This window comes from Neoarius graeffei, chromosome 27, assembly GCF_027579695.1.
Source record: "Neoarius graeffei isolate fNeoGra1 chromosome 27, fNeoGra1.pri, whole genome shotgun sequence".
Lineage (NCBI taxonomy): Eukaryota > Metazoa > Chordata > Actinopteri > Siluriformes > Ariidae > Neoarius > Neoarius graeffei.
The window spans coordinates 10401128-10422635 of NC_083595.1; the positions used below are offsets into that span (position 1 = coordinate 10401128).

The following is a 21508-nucleotide window of genomic DNA, read 5'->3' on the forward strand; positions in this document are numbered from 1 at the left end:
CGTGTGGAACAGCAAAGTTAATAAAACTTAAAAACGGAGAAACGACAAAAACCTCCATCTCTACTGAGTCTTCTACTCGTATTTTGATTCGAACACCGTCGCGTTTTAATGTCGTCATGCATCTCGCGAAAGAGAAATGTCCGCGCATGCGCGCTAGACGTAGCTCGTGTGCGCCATTTGAAGTTTTCTTTTTCTTGTTCTTTCATTCTGCCGTGTTTTTATCTCCAGAGATTAAAAAAAATTGCACGGCTACCTTGTTGGTTTCCCTCTCTTTCCTTCGTAACTTTATTTACAGTTGTCGACTATTATAGCCCTTTTAAACAGCACTTCAACAAATTTTATTCGATATACAGTATTTTACATTAACTCAATTTTTATCTTGCTTAACTTTTATTTGCCTTGAAATGTGCTATATAAATGCCTCTTGCCTAATTAACACAGATGAATTTAAATGCGTTCGATTTACATGGATATTTATTTGCTGTATTTTATTAGTTTCCAGTCTTGAATCACTCAATATTAATAAATGGGTTGATAACAATGTAATGTATTTTTGTAATATTTCGAAATCATTTTAACAGCTTTTTAATTTTTGGGTTTTTTATTTCTTGTGTTGGCCATTTTTCTCTCCATACTTTATTACTAATTTTCAAATAATAAAACGGGCAATATCTCTTTTACATAAACTCAGCAAATTCTAAGCAGCATATGTTGTAATAATAATAATAATAATAATAATAATAATATACAAGTTAAATTCCAGTAACTTGGTACTCTTTCATTCTTGTGAAGAACTTAAAGAAATCTTGCAAATCATTCTTAAATGCGCCAAAACTTGGAGCAACCTTAAAAAATTTATACATTTGTGTATATAAAAATTTGCCCATAATGTATTATTACACAATGCTTTACTGTTTGTTTAAAAAAAAAAAAAAAGTACCGCAAATATACGTCACTACGGAAGCCGAGCCACACCATACTTCGTTCGATGAAAACGCGTTGTTAAACTTTTGTTAAAAAGAAATTTGAACCCCTTATTTTACAACCAAGCAGTTTTTGTTTATATATTCATAAACGGGAGTTTGTTTTTATCTCAACAGCTGAACTACAAAATCTCCACGCGTTCCTCACACTGACATGCTCAGGCTAGAGCCCAAACCGCGTTTTCGGCTAACTGCGCTACATAGTGCATAAGCTAACGGTGTTTCCACCCTATGTAGGGGACTAGATGTCGAATATTTTGCGGTTTGAGAGTGGTTCCGTTCCAAAATGGCGTCTCTGTACAAGGTTGTAAGCAGCGCGAGATGCAGAGGAACGTGTTTATTAACAAAAGCTGAGGTTTTCCCAGGGAGCAGATTTTGCAGCAGTGGTGATGGAGGGATTTCTGCAGGAGGAGGAGAAGAGAAACAGAAAAGTGGCTTTGCTGCTGCTTATGAGCTTCACTCTGAGCTAAAACAGCAGCAGGACAGCACCAAGGTCTGACCAGCAATCTGATAGTGTAAACATGTTATAAAGTCACTTTTACTATAGTGAGGTGTTTTATTCCTCTTATACCACAGAAACTTGCTTTTAATTACGTTTTGAATGTAATAAACCTGTCTTATTTTTTAAAAATCCAGTTAGTTGTATTTAAATCCTGTTTTCACTTGCCCTTTAGCAGCTCTGAAGTCATCTCTTCACCACCCTCTTTTTCATAATAATAATAAAAGTTGATGGAGCGACTGTTTATGGGCACATAACAGAACTTGTTTTGTAGATGTTAAATGTAACTATAAATGGATAGTGTTCAAATGTGGTATTGCTTAGTTTGTAAACTTGTAATTATTAGTAAGCTCCTCCCAGATTCAGCTAGCTGTGGCTAGTATTTTGTTATTCTCAAGTTTTACTGTCAACATTTGTTTTCTGTCATTTTTTTCCCCCTCTCAGAGCCACAAGGTGCACAAGAGCTCCTCTGACCACACCCAGACCTTTGCGTCACTGTTGCATCACTCGCCATTGATCCAGATGGGTCCGGCTAAGGACAAAATAGTCATCGGGAAAGTTTTCCACGTGGTTCAGGACGACCTGTACATTGATTTTGGTGGCAAGTTCCACTGCGTGTGCAAGCAACCCAAGACGGACGGTGATAAATATCGGCGTGGGAGCCTTGTCCGGCTCAGGCTGGAGGACCTCGAGCTGACCTCGCGCTTCCTTGGTGCAACCACTGACTCTACGCTGCTCGAGGCTGACGCTACCCTCCTTGGACTGCTCGAAGGGAAAGAGGCCAAAGAGAAGGAGTAACTACAGTATTATATGAGACTGTTAAATGTTTGCTGCTGTTCTGTGAACAGAGATCAATAAATTGTCTGAATTTTTCAAGTCTGATGGAATGATTTGGGGAAAGTTTATTAAGTTTATATTGTTCTAATACGTTATTGTTGCTGTAGCAACAACTTGCACAGCAGATATATTTAACAGAATGCCTTTGTCACTGCACAAATGTACAACGAAATTTAGTTCGTCATAGGAGAGCAAAGCCGCTACATACGTGTGCGCCGCCACTCTTGGGCACTTCAGCCCAAGGCCATCCCATAAACCTAACTGCATGTCTTTGGACTGGGGGAAACCGGAGCACCCGGAGGAAACCCACACAGACATGGGAGAACATGCAACCTCAACACAGAAAGGACCCTGTTGGCCACTGGGCTCGAACCCAGAACCTTCTTGCTGTGAGGCGACACACCACCGTACTACCATTATGTCACTCTGAGGCAGTAGCCACAAAAATGAAGTGTAATCCAAAAATGAACAATTTAAAAGTCACAGAAGTAAAATATACCAAATGTCTGTACTTGATATTCTACTCTTACAGTTTTCAAAACTGAAACCTCCGAACTGAGGCTGACATACACATGCTGTTGCTATGACCGAAACTCTTATTTCCCAGAAATGGCCCGGTGCTGGAGCTCAGTGCAACGCACTTTCCTCCTGTAACAGTGGTCTCAAAGTTTAGGGGAATAAAAGGGTACGAGGCAGAGAATAGGAGGGTACAATTAAAAAGGCTGAAGCCCTTCACTGTGAACCGTGGATGAGAAAAATGAAACTGTGTCTCGGATAAACCCAGTTTTCCAAGTCTTTTGGGGAGGAGTTTCCAATTTGTCAACAGCAAAATAGTCCATTTCTATTTGAGCTATTGAACAGACTGGGGGCTCGGTCCAGTTTTCCTGAGGCCTTTTTTTTTTTTTTTTATAAAGGAAGATTGGCATAGATAGATAGATGGGCAAGGTTATATCTAACTACAAGAAATATATCCTCACCCACACCCCACACGTCCGCAACCGGGGTCCATACCGTAGGATACAGACCCGCTCGCCAGCCAATCAGAGCGCAGGATTTGGACCGCGAAAAAAATCATTTTATTTTACCGACCCCTGTATTACTGACACTGTCCGATGTGCTCGGGGACGGTCGGGGCTCTGAGTGCGCCTCCCCTGAACCTGTTTCGACCCTTAAATCATCTTCAGCATTTGAAGAAGCGCGCTCAAAGAATAAATAAATCCCCAGTTTAGTCTCCGCCACTGTCTGGGTCACGCAGGGATGATTACGTCACCACGCCAGGCTGATTAAGACGCACTGTGATTGGTCAAAAGTTTGGCGCTCGTGTGGTCATTACTTGTCGTCGATTTTTATTGGTCACAAGCACGCGCTCATTGTTTACATTCTGGCTTCCCAAATTCTCTTCACTGGGGTTGGATTTCGGTAAACGCAGGGATTTCTATAAAAGATGATTTATGAGAATCACACACATTCGTCACCGTGACGACTGCTAGTAATTTTCTCTTCGTCACTGACGGATTATATTCGTCAGTGACGGATTATATTCGTCAGTGACAAGTGTGACGAGCGCCAGCAGGAACCCTGGCCATTATAGCGGAGCTCGGCCTGCGCGAGCGGAGCCCCATAGGAATAGAGTGTAGATACATTTTTCCTCATGTTACTACTGTTTCTCTTTTCTTTTGTCCCTGTCTTCCTGTCCTGTTCCCCCTCTGTAAGGACAGGTTGATGGTCAATTTCACTGGTAACAGTGAAAATAAAGGGTTCATTCATTCATAAAGAAACCCATTAATTTGTTTTCTGATGGTTTCGGTCATATACGTGCCTCCACCATACCAGTGTTAGTAATTGCCAGTCATACACACCGCCTAGTGGCCAGTGTTAGTAATTGCCAGTCATACACACCGCCTAGTGGCCAGTGTTAGTAATTGCCAGTCATACACACCGCCTAGTGGCCAGTGTTAGTAATTGCCAGTCATACACACCGCCTAGTGGCCAGTGTTAGTAATTACCAGTCACACACACCGCCTAGTGGCCAGTGTTAGTAATTGCCAGTCATACACCGCCTCGTGGCCAGTGTTAGTAATTGCCAGTCATACACCGCCTCGTGGCCAGTGTTAGTAATTGCCAGTCATACACACCGCCTAGTGGCCAGTGTTAGTAATTGCCAGTCATACACACCGCCTAGTGGCCAGTGTTAGTAATTGCCAGTCAGACACACCACCTTGTGGCCAGTGTTAGTAATTGCCAGGCACACACACCGCCTAGTGGCCAGTGTTAGTAATTGCCAGTCATACACCGCCTCGTGGCCAGTGTTAGTAATTGCCAGTCACACACCGCCTAGTGGCCAGTGTTAGTAATTGCCAGTCACACACACCGCCTAGTGGCCAGTGTTAGCCGGTAAAGAAATAAAAGAGGCTGGCTATAAGAAAATTCTTCAACCCAGAAACAGATGGGAGCTCCACTTTTAGGCAGTGCCTAAATCTATACATTTTAGTTGAATGGTGGAGGTTCTATTTGAGACCAATGCCCATCTATTCTGAAAGTTTCAGATGATTGGTGCAGCTGTTTTCCCGTAACGTTGCTAACAAAAAAAAGGAAAAACAAAACCCCGACCGAAAACAATACCAATAAAAAAATAAACAAAATGAAATAATAATAAAAAAAAGTGTCACATGTCCCGTCATTCTTTAACTAAATATTAAGTGTTGACAAACTGCTGTGGTCCAAGATGAAGAAAACATTTCAGAAATAAAACAGGTGGCAATTTTGGAATTGACAGACATTTGCTCTTAATTTACACTCACTGGCCACTTTATTAGGTACACCCATCCACCTGCTGTTTGATGCAGTTCTCTCGTCAGCCAATCCCTTGACAGCAGCACAAGGCATAAAATCATGCAGATACAAATCAAGAGCTTCAGTTAATGTTTACTTCAAACATCAGAATGGGAAGAATTGTGATCTTAAAGTGTGACCTTCACTGTGGCATGGGTGTCGGTTTGAGCCAGATGGACTGGTCATCTGAGTATTTCAGAAACTGCTTTTCTCCTGGGGTTTTCACACACGATAGTCTCGAGAGTTTACACAGAATGGTGCAAAAAACAAAAACTGAGTGAGCGACAGTTCTGTGGGTAGAAACAAATGGCTTGTTGATGAGACAGCCAGATTGGTTCGAGCTGCCAGGAAGGATATAGCAACTTAGAATCACTCTTTACAACTGTGGTGAGCAGAAAAGCATCTCAGCATGCAACAGCAGAACACCACATCGGGTTCCACTCCTGCAGCCAAGAACACGGATCTTGGAATCAACAGCAAGTTTCTAATAATGTGGTCAGTGAGCGTATTTCAGCAGGTCATTTTGAATTTTGTTTCTTTATAAGCACATACGTGATGCATATAAGCTGCTGTGCTAAAATAAAGAGAAAACACACTTTTTCCCTCCTAATGACTTTATTGTTAAGCAGCAGTTTGAGAAAACAACCTACAATGAAATAATACTATAAAATAATCTTCATTAAGGCTAAATTGACAGAGTGGAAAGCAGAGATTGATGTGGTTTTTGCATTGCATATGTGGTCAGGTACAAAGGTGCCAATGTCAAGTTTTATCATCGAACAAAGGATTATTCCTGGTTTCCGATATTATATTTTCAGAAAATTTAAAGGAGATTACTTCTTTTAGCTGCAGCACAAACTTTAAACAGAGCTCACGTTTCTTTCCTTCTGAGTTTGGATAAATGAAAACTTTGATAACACTGATATCATCATGCATGCTGGACATTATGATGCACCGTCTAACCAGTTACTGGGACACGCTGACTTGTATACTGGATTATTTCATAGATATGTAGTGGTCTACTTTTAACAAAATTCAAAGTTCCACAACTCCAAATAAGAGGAAATATATTCCAAGTCATCAAAGGCCGTGAAATAAGATTAGTGACATGCACTTGGGCACAGTGCGAGATTTGTTCACTCTTAATATGCATGCAGCTGTGTAGTGTATGGAGTGCAACGCAAATCATGTAGTTTTAGGTGGCGAAGCTCTGTATGTTGCATAGTTGATAACGTAATAAGGTTTCTGAGGTGGGTCTAGTTAGCATTGAAGTGGTTAAGGCAGCCAGAACTGTGCTGACTGTTTTCTCGGCATCTTCGTGGACGTCCCAATTTTCTCGACGCAGCTCGGTTCAGGAAACTCAGCCGCACGTGGTCAGGTACAGCCACTGTGACCGAGACAGACAAGCATTTTTAATTTAAAACAAACAAACTCTATAGTGTCATATACACACAGTGTCCATCAAGCAAAACTTTCTCGAGAAAAGTAGTCCATTCCTCAAAACACGATCACACAATCTAAACCCACCTCGGAGATGTTCAGCTCAGCAACTCCAGAGCCGTCCTTATCCAGCTCCTTAAAGACTCCTGTTTGGACAGAGATATAGTAGTATACTATTGGCAAAATATAAATAAATAACCAGATTATATATCTGTAAGGAGGTGTTTATTAAACTTTCCATAAAACGTTTAAGTTTTAGTGGCAGAGGTCTTTGCATCTGCGGTTTCACAGCACCAAAAGTGTACATTTTCTCTATTTCTTTCACAGCAAGTTAAAGTGAACGACTTCTATATCAGAGTTGCTACTAGAACTAGTTTGTTTCTGAGATGTGAAGTTGATCATTTTCCTCTAACAGCATACCGGATCATCATTTTACCTCGATCTTTCCATAGATCATAAAATAATGCCAGTCACAATCACTGATGCGCTTCTAGTCAGTGGTTGATTGAGTAAAACAGGGCTGAAAAAACTGAACCTACAAATTTCACCCATACAAATAAACCTAATAGCCTGCCACCTTGATGCCAATGTTTTCAAAATCACACTACTATACTACAACCCCAATTCCAGAAAACTGTCAGTAAAAACAATGTGAAGATTTGCAAAATCATGGAAACCTGATTTTTCATTGAAAACAGTACAAAGACAACCTATCAAATGTTAAAACTGAGAAATTTTATTGGTTTTTGAAAAATATATGCTCATTTTGAATTTGATGTCAGTAATACATTTCAAACAAGAGTGCTCGGAGAGCACAATATCCCCCCCTTGGAATCTATGCCATAACTCTGGTAAAATGCAACTGAATTGAATGAAATTGCAATATGTGTATTACTGACAATAACAAAGAATCCTGTCAAGTTTCATGAAATTCCTCCAAAAATTGAGAGAGGAGTTGATTTCAGAAGGTGAGTACCCTTCCTGGGACAGATGGACGGGCATCGCCACGACATAATCCCCCTTTGCGCCTTTCGGCCAGCGGGGGACAAAAACTGTGAGGGAAGTTGATTTCAGAAAGCAAGCACATCTTGATGAAACTGCCAAAGTACAAGTTTGTTAATAATCAAGGGCATAACTCTGGGGAAAATAAACAAAATTTCAATTTGCGTATAACTGTCATATAACAAAGCTTTTTGCCAAGTTTCGTGAAATTCCTCCACAAATTGAGAGAGGAGTTGATTTTATAAGGATATCACACTCATGAAATTGTAAAAAAGTATAATTTTGTTAATTAAGGACTCTGGTAAAATGTGACCGAATTTAACAAAATTACAATATGCGTAGTACCGACAAAGAATCCTGTCAAGTTTCATGAAATTCCTCCAAAAATTGTGAGGGGAGTTGATTTCAGAAGGTGAGCACACTTCCTGGGACAGATGGACATCACCACAACATAATCCTCCTTCTGGCCAGCGGGGAATAAAAATAAAAAAAAGTTGGGACAGGGGCGTGTTTACCACCATGTTGCTTCACCTCTACTTTTAACACCACTGTAAATGTCTGGGAACTGATGAGACCAATTGCTGTAGTTTTGAAGGAGAAATGCTGCCCCATTCTTGCCCAATATACACTTTCAGTTGCTCAACAGTTCAGGGTCTCCTTTGTCATATTTTACGCTTCATAATACACCAAATGTTTTAAATGAGAGACAGGTCTGGACTGCAAGCAGGCCAGTTTAGCACCTGGACTCGTTTACTATGGAGCCAGGCAGTTTTAATACATGCAGAAAGCGGTCTGGCATTGCCTTGCTGAAAGAAGGAAGGCCTTCCCTGGAAAAGATTTTGTCTGGATGGCAGTATATTGCTCTGAAACTTGTATATATATATCATTCAGCATTAATGATGCCTTCCCAGATGTACAAGCTACCCATGTCATGTGCACTAATGCACCCTCGTACCATCACAGATGCTGCTTTTGAACTGTGCACTGATAACAAGCCAGATGGTCTCCTCTCCTCTTTAGCCTGGAGGACATGGTGTCCATGATTTCTAAAAAGAATTTCTACTTTTGATTCGTCAGACCGTGGGACAGTTTTCCACTTGGCCTCAAGTCCATCGTAAAAGAGCTCAGGCCCAGAGAAGGTGGCGGGGTTTCTGGATATTGTTTATATCTAGTTTTAACTTGCATTTGTAGATGCGGTATTGAACTGTTTTCACAGATGATGGTTTTCTGAAGTGTTCCTGAGCCCATGCAGTGATTTCCACTACAGACACATGTCTGCTTTTAATACAGTGTCTCCTGAGGGCCTGAAGATCACAGGCACCCGATGTCAGTGTTCAGCCTTGTCTCTTGCATACAGAGATTTCTCCAGATTCTCTGAATCTTTTAATATTATGTACCACAGATGATGGGATTCCCAAATTCTTTGCAATTTTACATTGAGGACCGTCATTCTTAAATTGTTGCAGTGTTTGCCCATGCAGTCTTTCACAGAGTCTTTCACAGTAAGATGCTGACTTCTTCTGCTCCTCGGACTTGCCTGATCCATCCTGATGCCCTACGTCTGGCTGGAGTCTCATCACACTGCCCAGTGGAGGATGGCCTCATATGGACAGTCGAAAATCGCACTTGGAAGATGCTCTGGACACTTACAGTAATGCATTTATGTCTGAGGACTACAGCTGACTTGCTAACTTTAAGACTGCAGCTGTCATGAACAGTTTTGCACTCAAGTTTCCAGCAACGAACAGTTTATAACTTCAACAAAACAGACTTCATGTTAAAACTATAATGAATTTCCTGGTTTCGCAGTTATACTTTGTGACGAAATAGGACACAGTTACAGAAGTGACTTCTTTATAATCATGCTATCTGTCATCACCCAAATGAGGATGGGTTCCCTTTTGAGTCTGGTTCCTCTCGAGGTTTTTTTTCCTTGTGTTGTCTGAGGGAGTTTTTCCTTGCCACCGTCGCCACAGGCTTGCTCATTGGGAAAAATTCAGGGATAAAATTAGCTCTTGTTTAAAGTCTTTAACTTTCTGTCAAGCTGCTTTGCGACAATGTCTGCTGTTAAAAGCGCTATACAAATAAACTTGACTTGACAGAGCGGTGAACCCCTCTCCATCTTTACTTCTGAGAGACTCCACCTCTCTGGGATGCTCTTTTTATACCCAATCATGTTCCTGACCTGTTGCCAATTAACCTAATTAGTTCCCCCAGTCTTTTGTTGCCCCGTCCCAACTTTTCTGAAACGTGTTGCTGACATCAAATTCAAAATGAGCAAATTAAAAACACAATAAAAATTTCTCAGTTAACACGTTTAATATGCTGTCTTTGTACTATTTTCAATGAAAAATCCGGTTACCATGATTTGCAAATCTTCCCATTCTGTTTCTATTTATGTTTCACACGGCGTCCCAAGTTTTTTGGAATTGGGGTTGTAAATGATGAGAGCAGCTACTTACTAAACATGGCCTCTAGTTTGACGAGGCAACAGATGAAGTTATCAAAGTCGATCATGTCTTGGTCAGCGTAACGCGCCACCAGCACCTGGTTCAGCTTGTTGTTGAGCTTAAAACCTGGAATCAGAGAAAACAGAATGGTTTGAAAGCAACGATGACTGACAGCGGAGTCATGATAAACTAAAAACAAAACGTGCTTTTAAGAAACGGGCAACGCGTGTCATATTACATATTCGGGACATACGAATTCTTAACACGCGCTCGTATGGACGGGGTATCGGCTCAGCTGAAACTGAGCATTCGCAGCAAGGAAGCTCATGTCCATCAACATTGAGGGAGGGAAGGGGGATACACACATTTACAGCAACACCTGGGAGCTTTTTCCTCTCTTTCACACAGCGCTGGTCAAGGATATGACTTCAAATGTTATTCAGCTTTGGCATGCAGGACTGGTCAGAAATAGTTCAGGAATGGGCAGGAGTGGATTTTTTTTTTCATAAAGGCCCACACACACACACACACCTCTCCCTCAACCAGGGGTTTTCAAAGTGTGGGAGAGTCAGCCCCCCCTCAGAGAGCAAATAAATAACAGCACCCTCCTTACAATTTTTGTTGTTGCTATACTTAATGTTCCATTCGTATTTAAAAAAATGGTTGTTGTACACATTTTTATTTTTTCTTTTACACGTTTTAAACATCTGTGCTTTTTAAAACCTTTTTTTTTTTACACATTTTAAACATCTGTGCTTTTTTAAAAACCTCTTTTACACATTTTAAACATCTGTGCTTTTTAAAACCTTTTTTTACACATTTTAAACATCTGTGCTTTTTTAAAAACCTCTTACACATTTTAAACATCTGTGCTTTTTAAAACCTCTTTTTTACACATTTTAAACATCTGTGCTTTTTTAAAAACCTCTTTTACACATTTTAAACATCTGCTTTTTAAAACCTCTTTTTTACACATTTTAAACATCTGTGCTTTTTAAAACCTCTTTTTTACACATTTTAAACATCTGTGCTTTTTAAAACCTTTTTTTTTACACATTTTAAACATCTGTGCTTTTTTAAAAACCTCTTTTACACATTTTCAACATCTGTGCTTTTTAAAACCTCTTTTTTTTTTTCAAAACCACATTTTAAAACATCTGTGCTTTTTTAAAACATTTTTTACACATTTTAAACATCTCATAGCATCGTTAGCTAGCACCTCTTGGCAGACAACACACTGTGGCAGTGGAGCATCTTCAGATCCAGTCCATGAAGATCCAAACTTTAAATAAACGTGGTCATACTTCCTTCTTTTTTTTGCTTGGCCCAGACTCTGTCTCCTCACTCACTGTAGCTTTAGGTACTAAGGCCAAGTTTACATTAGACCGTATCTGTCTCGTTTTCTTCGCGGATGCACTGTCCGTTTACATTAAACCGCCTGGAAACGGGAATCCGCCAGGGTCCATGTATTCAATCTAGATCGTGTCAGCTCCGGTGCTGTGTAAACATTGAGATACGCGGATACGCTGTGCTGAGCTCTAGCTGCCGTTGTCATTGGACAACATCACTGTGACATCCACCTTCCTGATTCGCTGGCATTGGTCATGTGACGCGACTGCTGAAAAATGGCGCGGACTTCCGCCTTGTATCACCTTTCATTAAAGAGTATAAAAGTATGAAAATACTGCAAATACTGATGCAAATACTGCCCATTGTGTAGTTATGATTGTCTTTAGGCTTGCCATCCTTCCACTTGCAAGTGGTAAGTGATATGCGCTGGGATCTCACACACAGCAGCTCAGTCCCGAAAACACTGCTTGTGCACTTCACTCGCGCGCTCTGTGAGCTGCGCAGGGCCGGAGTGCGCACCCTCCAGAGGGCACTCGCTGTTCACGGCGGAGTGATTTGGAGCGCAGGATGCCTGCGGAGCCGAGCGTATCCGTGTATTGGTGTTGCTGTGTGCACACTAATCGTTTTAAAAACGTTAATCTGATGATCCGCTGATACGGTCTAATGTAAACATGGGCTAAAAATCGATCCATTTTGTTTCTGGTAAAGGCTAGCTGAAGTTCGCTAAATGTCTGCAATAGTAGCTTATTCTGTATGTAGTGGAAGTTCATTATGTCTAACTATTAAAGCTATTTTAAGTTCGTTTCTTAAGACAAGGATTTTTTAAGATGTTACCTTGTTGACAGTTTCGGCGAGAATCTTCCGCCTTCTTCAAAACAGTCACCAGATGTCGAGTGGTGACGTGCCTTATCAGCTGATGTTACGCTACGGAGGCGTGACCGTCCCGCCCAATTTGACAGGTAGTTCACGCCTCCGTAGCGTAACATCAGCTGATAAGGCACGTCACCACTCGACATCTAATTTAAACTCCATAGACAATACAGGTAAAATCAAATTCACACACGAAGAGGAAATGGACAAGACAACAGCTTTTTTGGACCTAAAAATACACCACATAGAAGAAGGTAACATTAGAATTACAATATACAGAAAACCTACACACACTGACCAATATCTTCTCTGGACATCTGAACATCCCATCGCACACAAAATGTCAGTAATCAGAACACTTAACGACCGAACACAGAACATCACGGAGGAGAAAGACAGACAGGAGGAGGAACAACACATCCAACAGGCATTAAAAAACTGCCAATATCCATGTGGGCAATCCGAAAAGGGAAACTACAGACACAAACAAAGGAAAAAAACAAACAAACAAACAAGAAAAAACACCGAAAAAACAAACCGGGGCTTTGTCACACTACCATACATAAAAGGAGTTACAGAACGCATCCAACGATCCATGAGGAAATACCATATCAACACCCCGGTCAAACCATACAAGAACCTCCGACAGCTGCTAGTTCACCCCAAAGACAAAATACAACTGGACAATAAATGCAACGTCATCTATGAAATCCCTTGCCGGTCATGCAATAAAGTCTATATTGGTGAAACGGGCAGATGCTTCCATACTCGTAGGAAAGAACACCAAATAGAATGTGAAAAAGAAACAACAAAAAGACTCACAAGATCCGAAAAAGAAAACGCAAACCAAGAAAACTTAAAATCAGCCATTTCAGACCACTGCAAACGGCATAATCATATAATGAATTGGGAAGAGGCCAGAGTCATTCGCGCTGAAGAGAATAAATACCAGCGTTGGATTTTAGAGGCAGTGGAGATACGCAAGCGGGCGCAGAGGACGATGAACCGGGATGAGGGAGCGTACGCGCTGTCACACACCAGGAGCGCCGTCCTGGGGGAGCGACCTGACAGCAGGAGGCATGAACTACCTGTCAAATTGGGCGGGACGTTCACGCCTCCGTAGCGTAACATCAGCTGATAAGGCACGTCACCACTTGACATCTGGTGACTGTTTTGAAGAAGGCGGAAGATTCTCGCCGAAACTGTCAACAAGGGAACATCTTAAAAAATCCTTGTCTTAAGAAACGAACTTAAAATAGCTATAGTAGCTTATTCTGGTTTATTTTTCCTCACGTTGCGCCCCCCCCCCTGAAGAATTATGGCGCCCCCTAGGGGAGGCGCGCCCCACACTTTGAAAAGCCCTGCCCTAGACCATACAAGTCTGTATAAAAACAAACAAACAATCTTATAATAGACTTTTTGCGAAAGGAAAACGCTTAACACTGATCTCAACAATACATTTCATGATACTGTCCCAAAGACTACCTATAAAAGTCTCTAAGGATTTGCAGACTTAAAATCAGGAAACAATATGAGCTCAGTGGCTCCTTTTCAACCATTTCAAAAGCAATAATAATACTTGTATGCCTTACCAACAGACTCCAAGGCCAACCGCATCTCATACGAGCTCATGGTTCCCGATTTGTCCAGGTCAAATTCCCGGAAAACGCCCTGCAGAGATGGTGGAGAGAAAGAAAAACACGGTCTCACGCTTCTGCGTTAAAAAGCTTAAGCTTTTTAACAAAAAGACCTCAAAGTATAGACATCCTTCTGTCTCACCAGCCACTTCCTGATCTTATTCCACAGGATCTGGAACTCCACAATTCCCAGACGAGCACTTCCGTCTTTCTGAGTCACCTCAGTCAAGGTACTGCGTCTTTATTTTAATGCAGTCAGAGCACCAGTTCACATTCACATCAAAACACCAGAATCAGGGTAGAAGTGAACTTTCAGCATGCTGGCTTTCCGAAGCTACAGAGGGCACAGGTTCAGCGTCTACTTTTGTCCCACTATAGACCCTTTTCAGTCACGTGACCTTTGTAAACGCGACCGCCATTTTGGACATGTAGTGGACTTCGGCTCGAATCAGTTTGAATGCGAGGAAGGCGACAAACGAAAAACATAAAAGAAAAAGGAGCGAGATGCAGAAAACATCTTCACTATCCAGCAACGTAGGGCATTTACAGGGCGAGCAGAGGGAGAGGTATTTGCAAAAATTGAGGTTAGCAGGCTTAGAGAACGACGTTTACCTGCTTCCACCAGGATTGTTCACTGACGTACGGAAGTACACGAAGCCCTCGTCTTTACCTGACTTCGGCCCACATGATCTGTATACCTATGTCGTTAAAAACCCATTGCCATACACATACATGCCAACGTCCGAGGTTCCGGAGCGCGCTCCGGCTTGCTCCAGGAGTGCTCCGGCCGGGGTTCCGGAGCGCGCTCCGGCTTGCTCCCCCTCAAATTAAGCAGCGTGCTCCGGCTTGCTCCGGAGCAAGCCGGAGCGCGCTGCTTAATTTGAGGGGAACCTTGGCCAGAGCACTCCGGGAGCAAGCTGGAGCGCACTGCTTAATTTGAGGGGAACCTTGGCCGGAGCACTCCGGGAGCAAGCCGGAGCGCACTGCTTAATTTGAGGGGAACCTCGGCCGGAGCACTCCAGGAGCAAGCCGGCGCGCGCTGCTTAATTTGAGGGGGAGCAAGCCGGAGCGCGCTCCGGAACCTCGGACGTTGGCTCCGGCAACTATTTACACTGGATCCGGTGTAAATAGCTGCCGGATCATAATTACAGTAAACTAGTGAATACAGTAAAGGAAAAACTTGAGACTGAAAGGTTTTAACAGTCATCCAAATGACTGAACGTAAACATTGCTACAGTAACATACCAGCTACTTGTTGACATTAGCTAGTCAATAGCTACTACAGAAGAACAAAGAGGTTACAATGGGTTATTTTAACCTATTTGGTTACACACTCGCCGCCACAGAATGTTAACAGCAATGTAATGCCTTTTCTGGCTAGTTTTATTCGTCTTACCTCCAACAAAGTGGTCACTACACAAGCGTTGGTATGCCGAGGGCTGCCAATCTTTCCTGTTAATGGCCGCTATCCATCTTCTCCGTCGGGATCCGATAAAATGATAAACCTTGCCTTGTTTGCTGATGGTTACTACATGCAGGTGCACAACAATATAGTGGCATGATGGAAGTCTTGCTGAAAGTAAAAACTTTCTTTGCTGCCGTTCCTCAATGTTGGCTGTGGTAAACTACTGGTAGTACACGTCCAAAATGACGGCCGCATTTGTCGTGACGTCACGTGAAAAGGGTCCATAGATGACTTGCAACCATGTGATCAAAATGTGCTACGTCATGAGCGGCTGCCATGATGGTGGATATACAAAGCAACTAGGATGGCAGTCGCTGAAAGCGTGTCTGTAAACAATGCTGAATTTTCTCAGTATTACCACAATTTGAACGCTTGAGCAAAGATTCGATACAAAGAGAAAATAGATGCGGTGGTTTTGACCCATATTATTTAAAAAAAAAAGTCAGACTTTTTTAGAGATAAGACGCTTCTACTGACCATTGATTACCCAGATATCGCGTTCTATCTAGTTTGGCTGCCGAAGACTGGATTGTTTCTATCGTATAATTTTGCTGGCGCACCAAGAAGCGAAATGGTAATACACGTGTTAAAATTATAATGACCGAGTGAACCACGACAAGAGAACGCTCATTTTGTAGCAAAATCCTAGCAACACGAATTCTAAAAAATCGGAACGTGCCATAGTCACAAGTACTGTTGTGATCACAACCATATACAGCACAAAGATATGGCAGAGCTAAAAGAACGCTTAAAGCAGTGGAAAAACAGAGAGAGAGAGAGAGAGAGAGAGAGAGAGAGGCGCACGCGTGACTACGTTTTGTAAGGAATGTCGCTTGACGCCGCATTTGTATCTCCACCAACATGGCTGACATCCGGGTTTCTATTTTGCGTTGATGTCACTTGCAAGTCAAGGATAGCCTCGGATTCCTTTTTTGCTGATGAGAGTGGAATTCAACGTGACGATCTGCTCTTGTGGTCTAAGCATTGTGTATCCTGAGATGCTTTTCAGCTCACCACAGTTGTAAAGAGTAGTTATTTGAGTTACACGTGTCAGTGTCAACAATAAAAACATGACGCAACAGTGATGTACACTTAAAGGGGAACTGAAGTCATTTTTAAATTAGCTTTATTTCTTAATTAACGTGTTCTTCAATTACGTTTTCGGTTTTAGTAACCTTATATCGTAACTCATATTGGCAACTAATTGCAATTAAATATTATACTTATCGACCTATTCGGTTTTTAGCCATGTTGAATTTAGTCCGTTGGGTCCACGGCAGGCGTCGCTTATCCGCGCGATCTTCACAAGACTTGTGCGAGACTTCAAAACGTGAAGTGTCAGCCAGGTGTCAGCGCCACCATTTTGAAAACTGTTTTCCAAACGAAACATGGCACAAAAACGAGTTTAAAATGACGATTACTGCCTACTTTTTTCAAACTTTCCTGATTGCTATCAAAACAAACAAAACTTCCGGCTTGATTACATCAGCGTTCGAAAGAGGGTGTGCGCGTCTTTTGACAACCCCTGTCCGAAATCGCTCCCTACTCACTATATAGGGCACTATATAGTGAGGACGCCATTTTGTAGTGCTGTCCGAAACCTTAGTGAGGATTATTTACACCCTATATAGTGCACTCAAAGTATCCCACAATGCATCACGAAAAAAAGTGTACAACCGATGGTCACTAATCAAAGAAATACATCCCATCATGCATTGCGGTCGCGCTGAAAGAAATCAAATTAAAAGCCTCAAATTTGATTTAACAAAAGGCAGCGGCAAAGAAGAAAGGATTCAGCCTTGATTAAAAACAAAACAAAACTGAAAGATGCAGGTACTTTGTATTGATTAATGTGGGAAATGTGCTCGGTATAATATGGATTTATCACTAAAATACATACATGTATTTATTATTTTGAAACCCACCAGCCGACTGATCTGGCACGTTTTAATTGTGCGACAGTAATGACGTAAATACCAGTGCGACGGACTAGTGTCCGAAAGGGTTTTTTCATTTTACCAATGAGCTCACTATATAGTCCTCTATATAGTAATTCCCTATATAGGCAGTAAGGAGTAGTGAACGAGTGAGCGATTTCAGACACAGGGAACGTTGGCAGATGTCGGTCACTTTGATTTCCGCTGTACGTTTTACTTCCGTCCTACGATGCCTCGCGCAGATCTCAATGAATCTCGTTTACGGCCATTGCTTTGACATATGGACTGATGTATTACTTAGCATATTTCAAAACACTCATAACTTGCTATAGCAGTGACGAAATAGCGATCAAAAATGCATTCCGATATTTAATAAAATGAGAAATAGAATTTTGATAAAAATTTGCCTTCAGTTCTCCTTTAACCTACGTGGAAAAAAAAAAAACTTGCATTCAGCCTGGAATTTCTGACATCACGGCATCGTGAAGCGAAGGCTCCGTGTGTGCATGTATATATACACACACGATCAGTGATTTTGTAGGTTTTTCAATGGAAGAATGCAAATAATTACAGAGTAAGTGGAAGTTTTAAGGTTTATAAAAATATGCTGAAGATCAGATCCCCTATTTTCAAACACAGTACTCTGATCAAGTTTATTAATAAGTGAGTGTTGGATACATCCATGAGAGCCACCATCGACCTGCACGCCTCCATACTGAACCCGTCCGTCTTTAGGTCCCGATCTGTTGGGGGGAGCACAACACCTCCACATGTTAACACTCATTCTCTCCCTCACACACACACGCCTACAAATAGCATTAATGCAAGCTTACGTTTGGACACTACTCTGTTCAGGATGGTCCTCAGCTCATGGACTGAGATCTCCATATCCTACACACACAGAGAGAGAGAAAGAAAATGTGTGTTCCATAACTGCGATAACACACTAAGCCTGGGGTTAAACTCATCTGTGTACATTTTGTCCATCTGGATAAATAACAGCGATATCGATTCAAGAGTTCGGACGTTTTGGTTGCACCAAATCTCTCACACACACCTACCTCACCAGCAAGCTGAGCAAACAGGTTCTGGAATGAGGAATCAATATCTTCACCAGAGATCTCTTCCTAAACGTAAAACACACACAAATGTTAGTTTATATCTTCATGTTTTTTATTTTTAGTAGCCATATTCATTCGGCTAATTCTGTATGATGGGGTAAATGATTAGTCATGTTCACAAGAATCCTGAAATTAGTGTCAATTCACGAGATCTATTGCATCACGGCCTTTACCTCTTCATCCGGCGTGAACGACACCTCATCATCCATCTCTCTAAAAGAGAGAAATATCAGACAGACCAGTGAGACATGTAACGACAATTATTATATACTCGTAAAAGTGCTAATACTTTTATCATGTTGCTCTTTTCCAATTATTTCTCTCCTGTATAGTCAGAGAAATTAAATTTAACTGCATTTACATTCATTATGAATAATTAAATGTTTCTGGGAAAAAAAATAAACACAAAAGTATGGCCAATGATTCCTGATTGAGAAAGCATATATAGATTTCAAATGAAAAAATAGGTCACTAAACAAACAAACGTCACTCACTCGGTCTCAGACTGTTTCTCGGTAAACACGCGGAGGACAAAGTCGGCTTCTTTCCCGGGTTCGAACGTCGAGGGCACGACGAGGTACTCACCCGGAGGCAGCCGGAGTCGCGTGCTCACCTCCCGCAGGTTGATGAAGGTCTCAGAGCGAGCACAGGAAGAGTTGCGGAGGAAGAACTCCTTCTTCAAATGAACGCTCTGGGAACCTCGGAACTAAGGAAAAAAAAATTAATAATAAATCAAAATCATTCATTCACATGGTGGGCAGTTTTACTTGAGCTAGCTACAGAGGTGCCACCCTAGCACAACAAACAGTGGACGAGCAGTGAGGTGGACAATCAGTCTGGTGAAATTGCTACTTAATAACGAGCAGCGCCTCCATTTTTCTATCGATCAAACAGATCGCAGTCCCGCCCACTTTTTTTTTTCTTCTACAAAATTATTTTTTTCATTTGCATTTGTCCACTGCCTTCTATGAAAAATCAATAAAGTGTAATATTCAGGTGGGTCCCATACTGTTGCACTAAAGAGTCAAAAATCCTAAATGCTGGCACCTTAATAAATATCAACAGTACTTTCAGCTTTGAAGAAAACACCACTTGAAAATGCCTTCATAAACCGCTCTGGTATTGAAGTGCGAATGAACTAACAAGCTCCATACGCTGACCCAGGACCATAATGAAACCAATGACCCCAACCCATAATTATGTCATCGCTTGTTTACCGCAATGCATTATGGGCGATACCTGGGGTCAGCTCTGCTGTACTGTTTACTTTGGCCTTTGTTAAACACTGCATTGTTCTGTCTAACCGGTTTTAACCATGCCGCCTGAAGTGAACTGCTGTGTGTCTTACAACAAAGAGAACACCTAATTTGAGCTTTTATCAGCTGCCAGTCGAGAAGAAAGAAATGGATAAGTTTAATCTGCAATGAAAACCTTCGAACGGAATATAAATGGACAAGTGTTTGTAGCTTATGGTTCTCCGGTGGGAAAAAGACGGACTTAAACTGACTCAGCAATATTTCCATGGTCTGCGGAACGACCTTTGGTTATAAAAGATTATAACAATCGACACGGTTCATTGTCAAACTAGCAATATTCCAAAGCCTGTAAAACAAAGACGCATTCTTTGGCTTTTGCCTCTTGATGTACTCGGCAGCCGAACGAGCCTGTCGGACCAATAAAACTCCCAAACCATGAAGGGTTCTCTTTCAGGTCTGTATAATGTTCAGTGTACCTCACTAGCAGCATTTATTAAAGAAAACACATTTATACTTTTCCAAAAGATTTTTTTTTCCTGTAATGTTTCCTGATATCAAGTTTTATTTAACTAATCACTCGTTTATAAATGTTTTGATAAGACATTCAGAGATTTGATGTTGTCGTACAGTGTGGTAGACTCGGTCTAGACTCTTACCTTCTCACCAAGCTTGATTTGGATTCAGATTTTCCTGCTGTAAACCCTCGACATGTTATCCACCTCTTGAAATCACCAATTTCATTGTCTTCCATGACAGAGCACAGCATAAAATTAATCTGACATCCGCTATATTGCACGGCTCCCGACCCCGGCTATTCCCCATTAACGCACTGCGATAATCAAATGATGACGTAGTTATGCTTGGGGGCCATTTACATCAAATTCGCATTTCGTGTTGTCGTGTGTGTTCCAACCAAATGTACTTGGAATCCAATACAGCAGAGTTGTTTACCTCATCTGGGACCTGCAAAAGGAAGAAAAAAAACCCCAACATCATTACAATTTCATCGTCCTTACAAACGGCAATATCCAAGCGATATACAACCCCGATTCCAAAAAAGTTGGGACAAAGTACAAATTGTAAATAAAAACGGAATGTAATAATTTACAAATCTCAAAAACTGATATTGTATTCACAATAGAACATAGACAACATTTCAAATGTCGAAAGTGAGACATTTTGAAATTTCATGCCAAATATTGGCTCATTTGAAATTTCATGACAGCAACACATCTCAAAAAAGTTGGGACAGGGGCAATAAGAGACTGGAAAAGTTAAAGGTACAAAAAAGGAACAGCTGGAGGACCAAATTGCAACTCGTTAGGTCAATTGGCAATAGGTCATTAACATGACTGGGTATAAAAAGAGCATCTTGGAGTGGCAGCGGCTCTCAGAAGTAAAGATGGGAAGAGGATCACCAATCCCCCTAATTCTGCGCCGACAAATAGTGGAGCAATATCAGAAAGGAGTTCGACAGTGTAAAATTACAAAGAGTTTGAACATATCATCATCTACAGTGCATAATATCATCAAAAGATTGAGAGAATCTGGAAGAATCTCTGTGCGTAAGGGTCAAGGCCGGAAAACCATACTGGGTGCCCGTGATCTTCGGGCCCTTAGACGGCACTGCATCACATACAGGCATGCTTCTGTATTGGAAATCACAAAATGGGCTCAGGAATATTTCCAGAGAACATTATCTGTGAACACAATTCACTGTGCCATCTGCCGTTGCCAGCTAAAACGAGGGTTATGTATATAACCGCGGTTCTATGAGTTTCGGATGACCGCCAGAGGCGGTGCTTTCAGCACATGGATATCCATCACAC

At 41.5% G+C, this 21508-nt stretch overlaps 2 protein-coding genes across 3 annotated transcripts in view; one reads left to right on the forward strand and one right to left on the reverse strand.

Annotated features, from left to right (window-relative positions):
- Positions 1-1232: 1232 nt before the first annotated feature.
- Positions 1233-2358, forward strand: mrps28 (mitochondrial ribosomal protein S28). The gene is made up of 2 exons (XM_060911403.1): positions 1233-1476; positions 1927-2358. The coding sequence occupies exons 1-2, from the start codon at positions 1270-1272 to the stop codon at positions 2278-2280; spliced, it is 561 nt and encodes a 186-aa protein (XP_060767386.1). The 5' UTR covers positions 1233-1269; the 3' UTR covers positions 2281-2358.
- Positions 2359-5747: 3389 nt separating this feature from the next.
- capn1b (calpain 1, (mu/I) large subunit b) overlaps positions 5748-21508 on the reverse strand; it is a 107357-nt gene continuing 91596 nt past the window's right edge. For both annotated transcript variants that reach the window (XM_060911358.1, XM_060911359.1), the window contains 11 exons: positions 20631-20642; positions 18918-19129; positions 18597-18636; positions 18364-18429; positions 18136-18193; positions 17981-18045; positions 14043-14111; positions 13856-13934; positions 10056-10169; positions 6679-6737; positions 5748-6538 (listed from right to left, as the gene is read on the reverse strand). In XM_060911358.1, the coding sequence (XP_060767341.1) occupies positions 6512-6538; positions 6679-6737; positions 10056-10169; positions 13856-13934; positions 14043-14111; positions 17981-18045; positions 18136-18193; positions 18364-18429; positions 18597-18636; positions 18918-19129; positions 20631-20642 (801 nt within the window). In that variant the 3' untranslated portion in view covers positions 5748-6511. The remainder of the gene's footprint in view (positions 6539-6678; positions 6738-10055; positions 10170-13855; positions 13935-14042; positions 14112-17980; positions 18046-18135; positions 18194-18363; positions 18430-18596; positions 18637-18917; positions 19130-20630; positions 20643-21508) is intronic.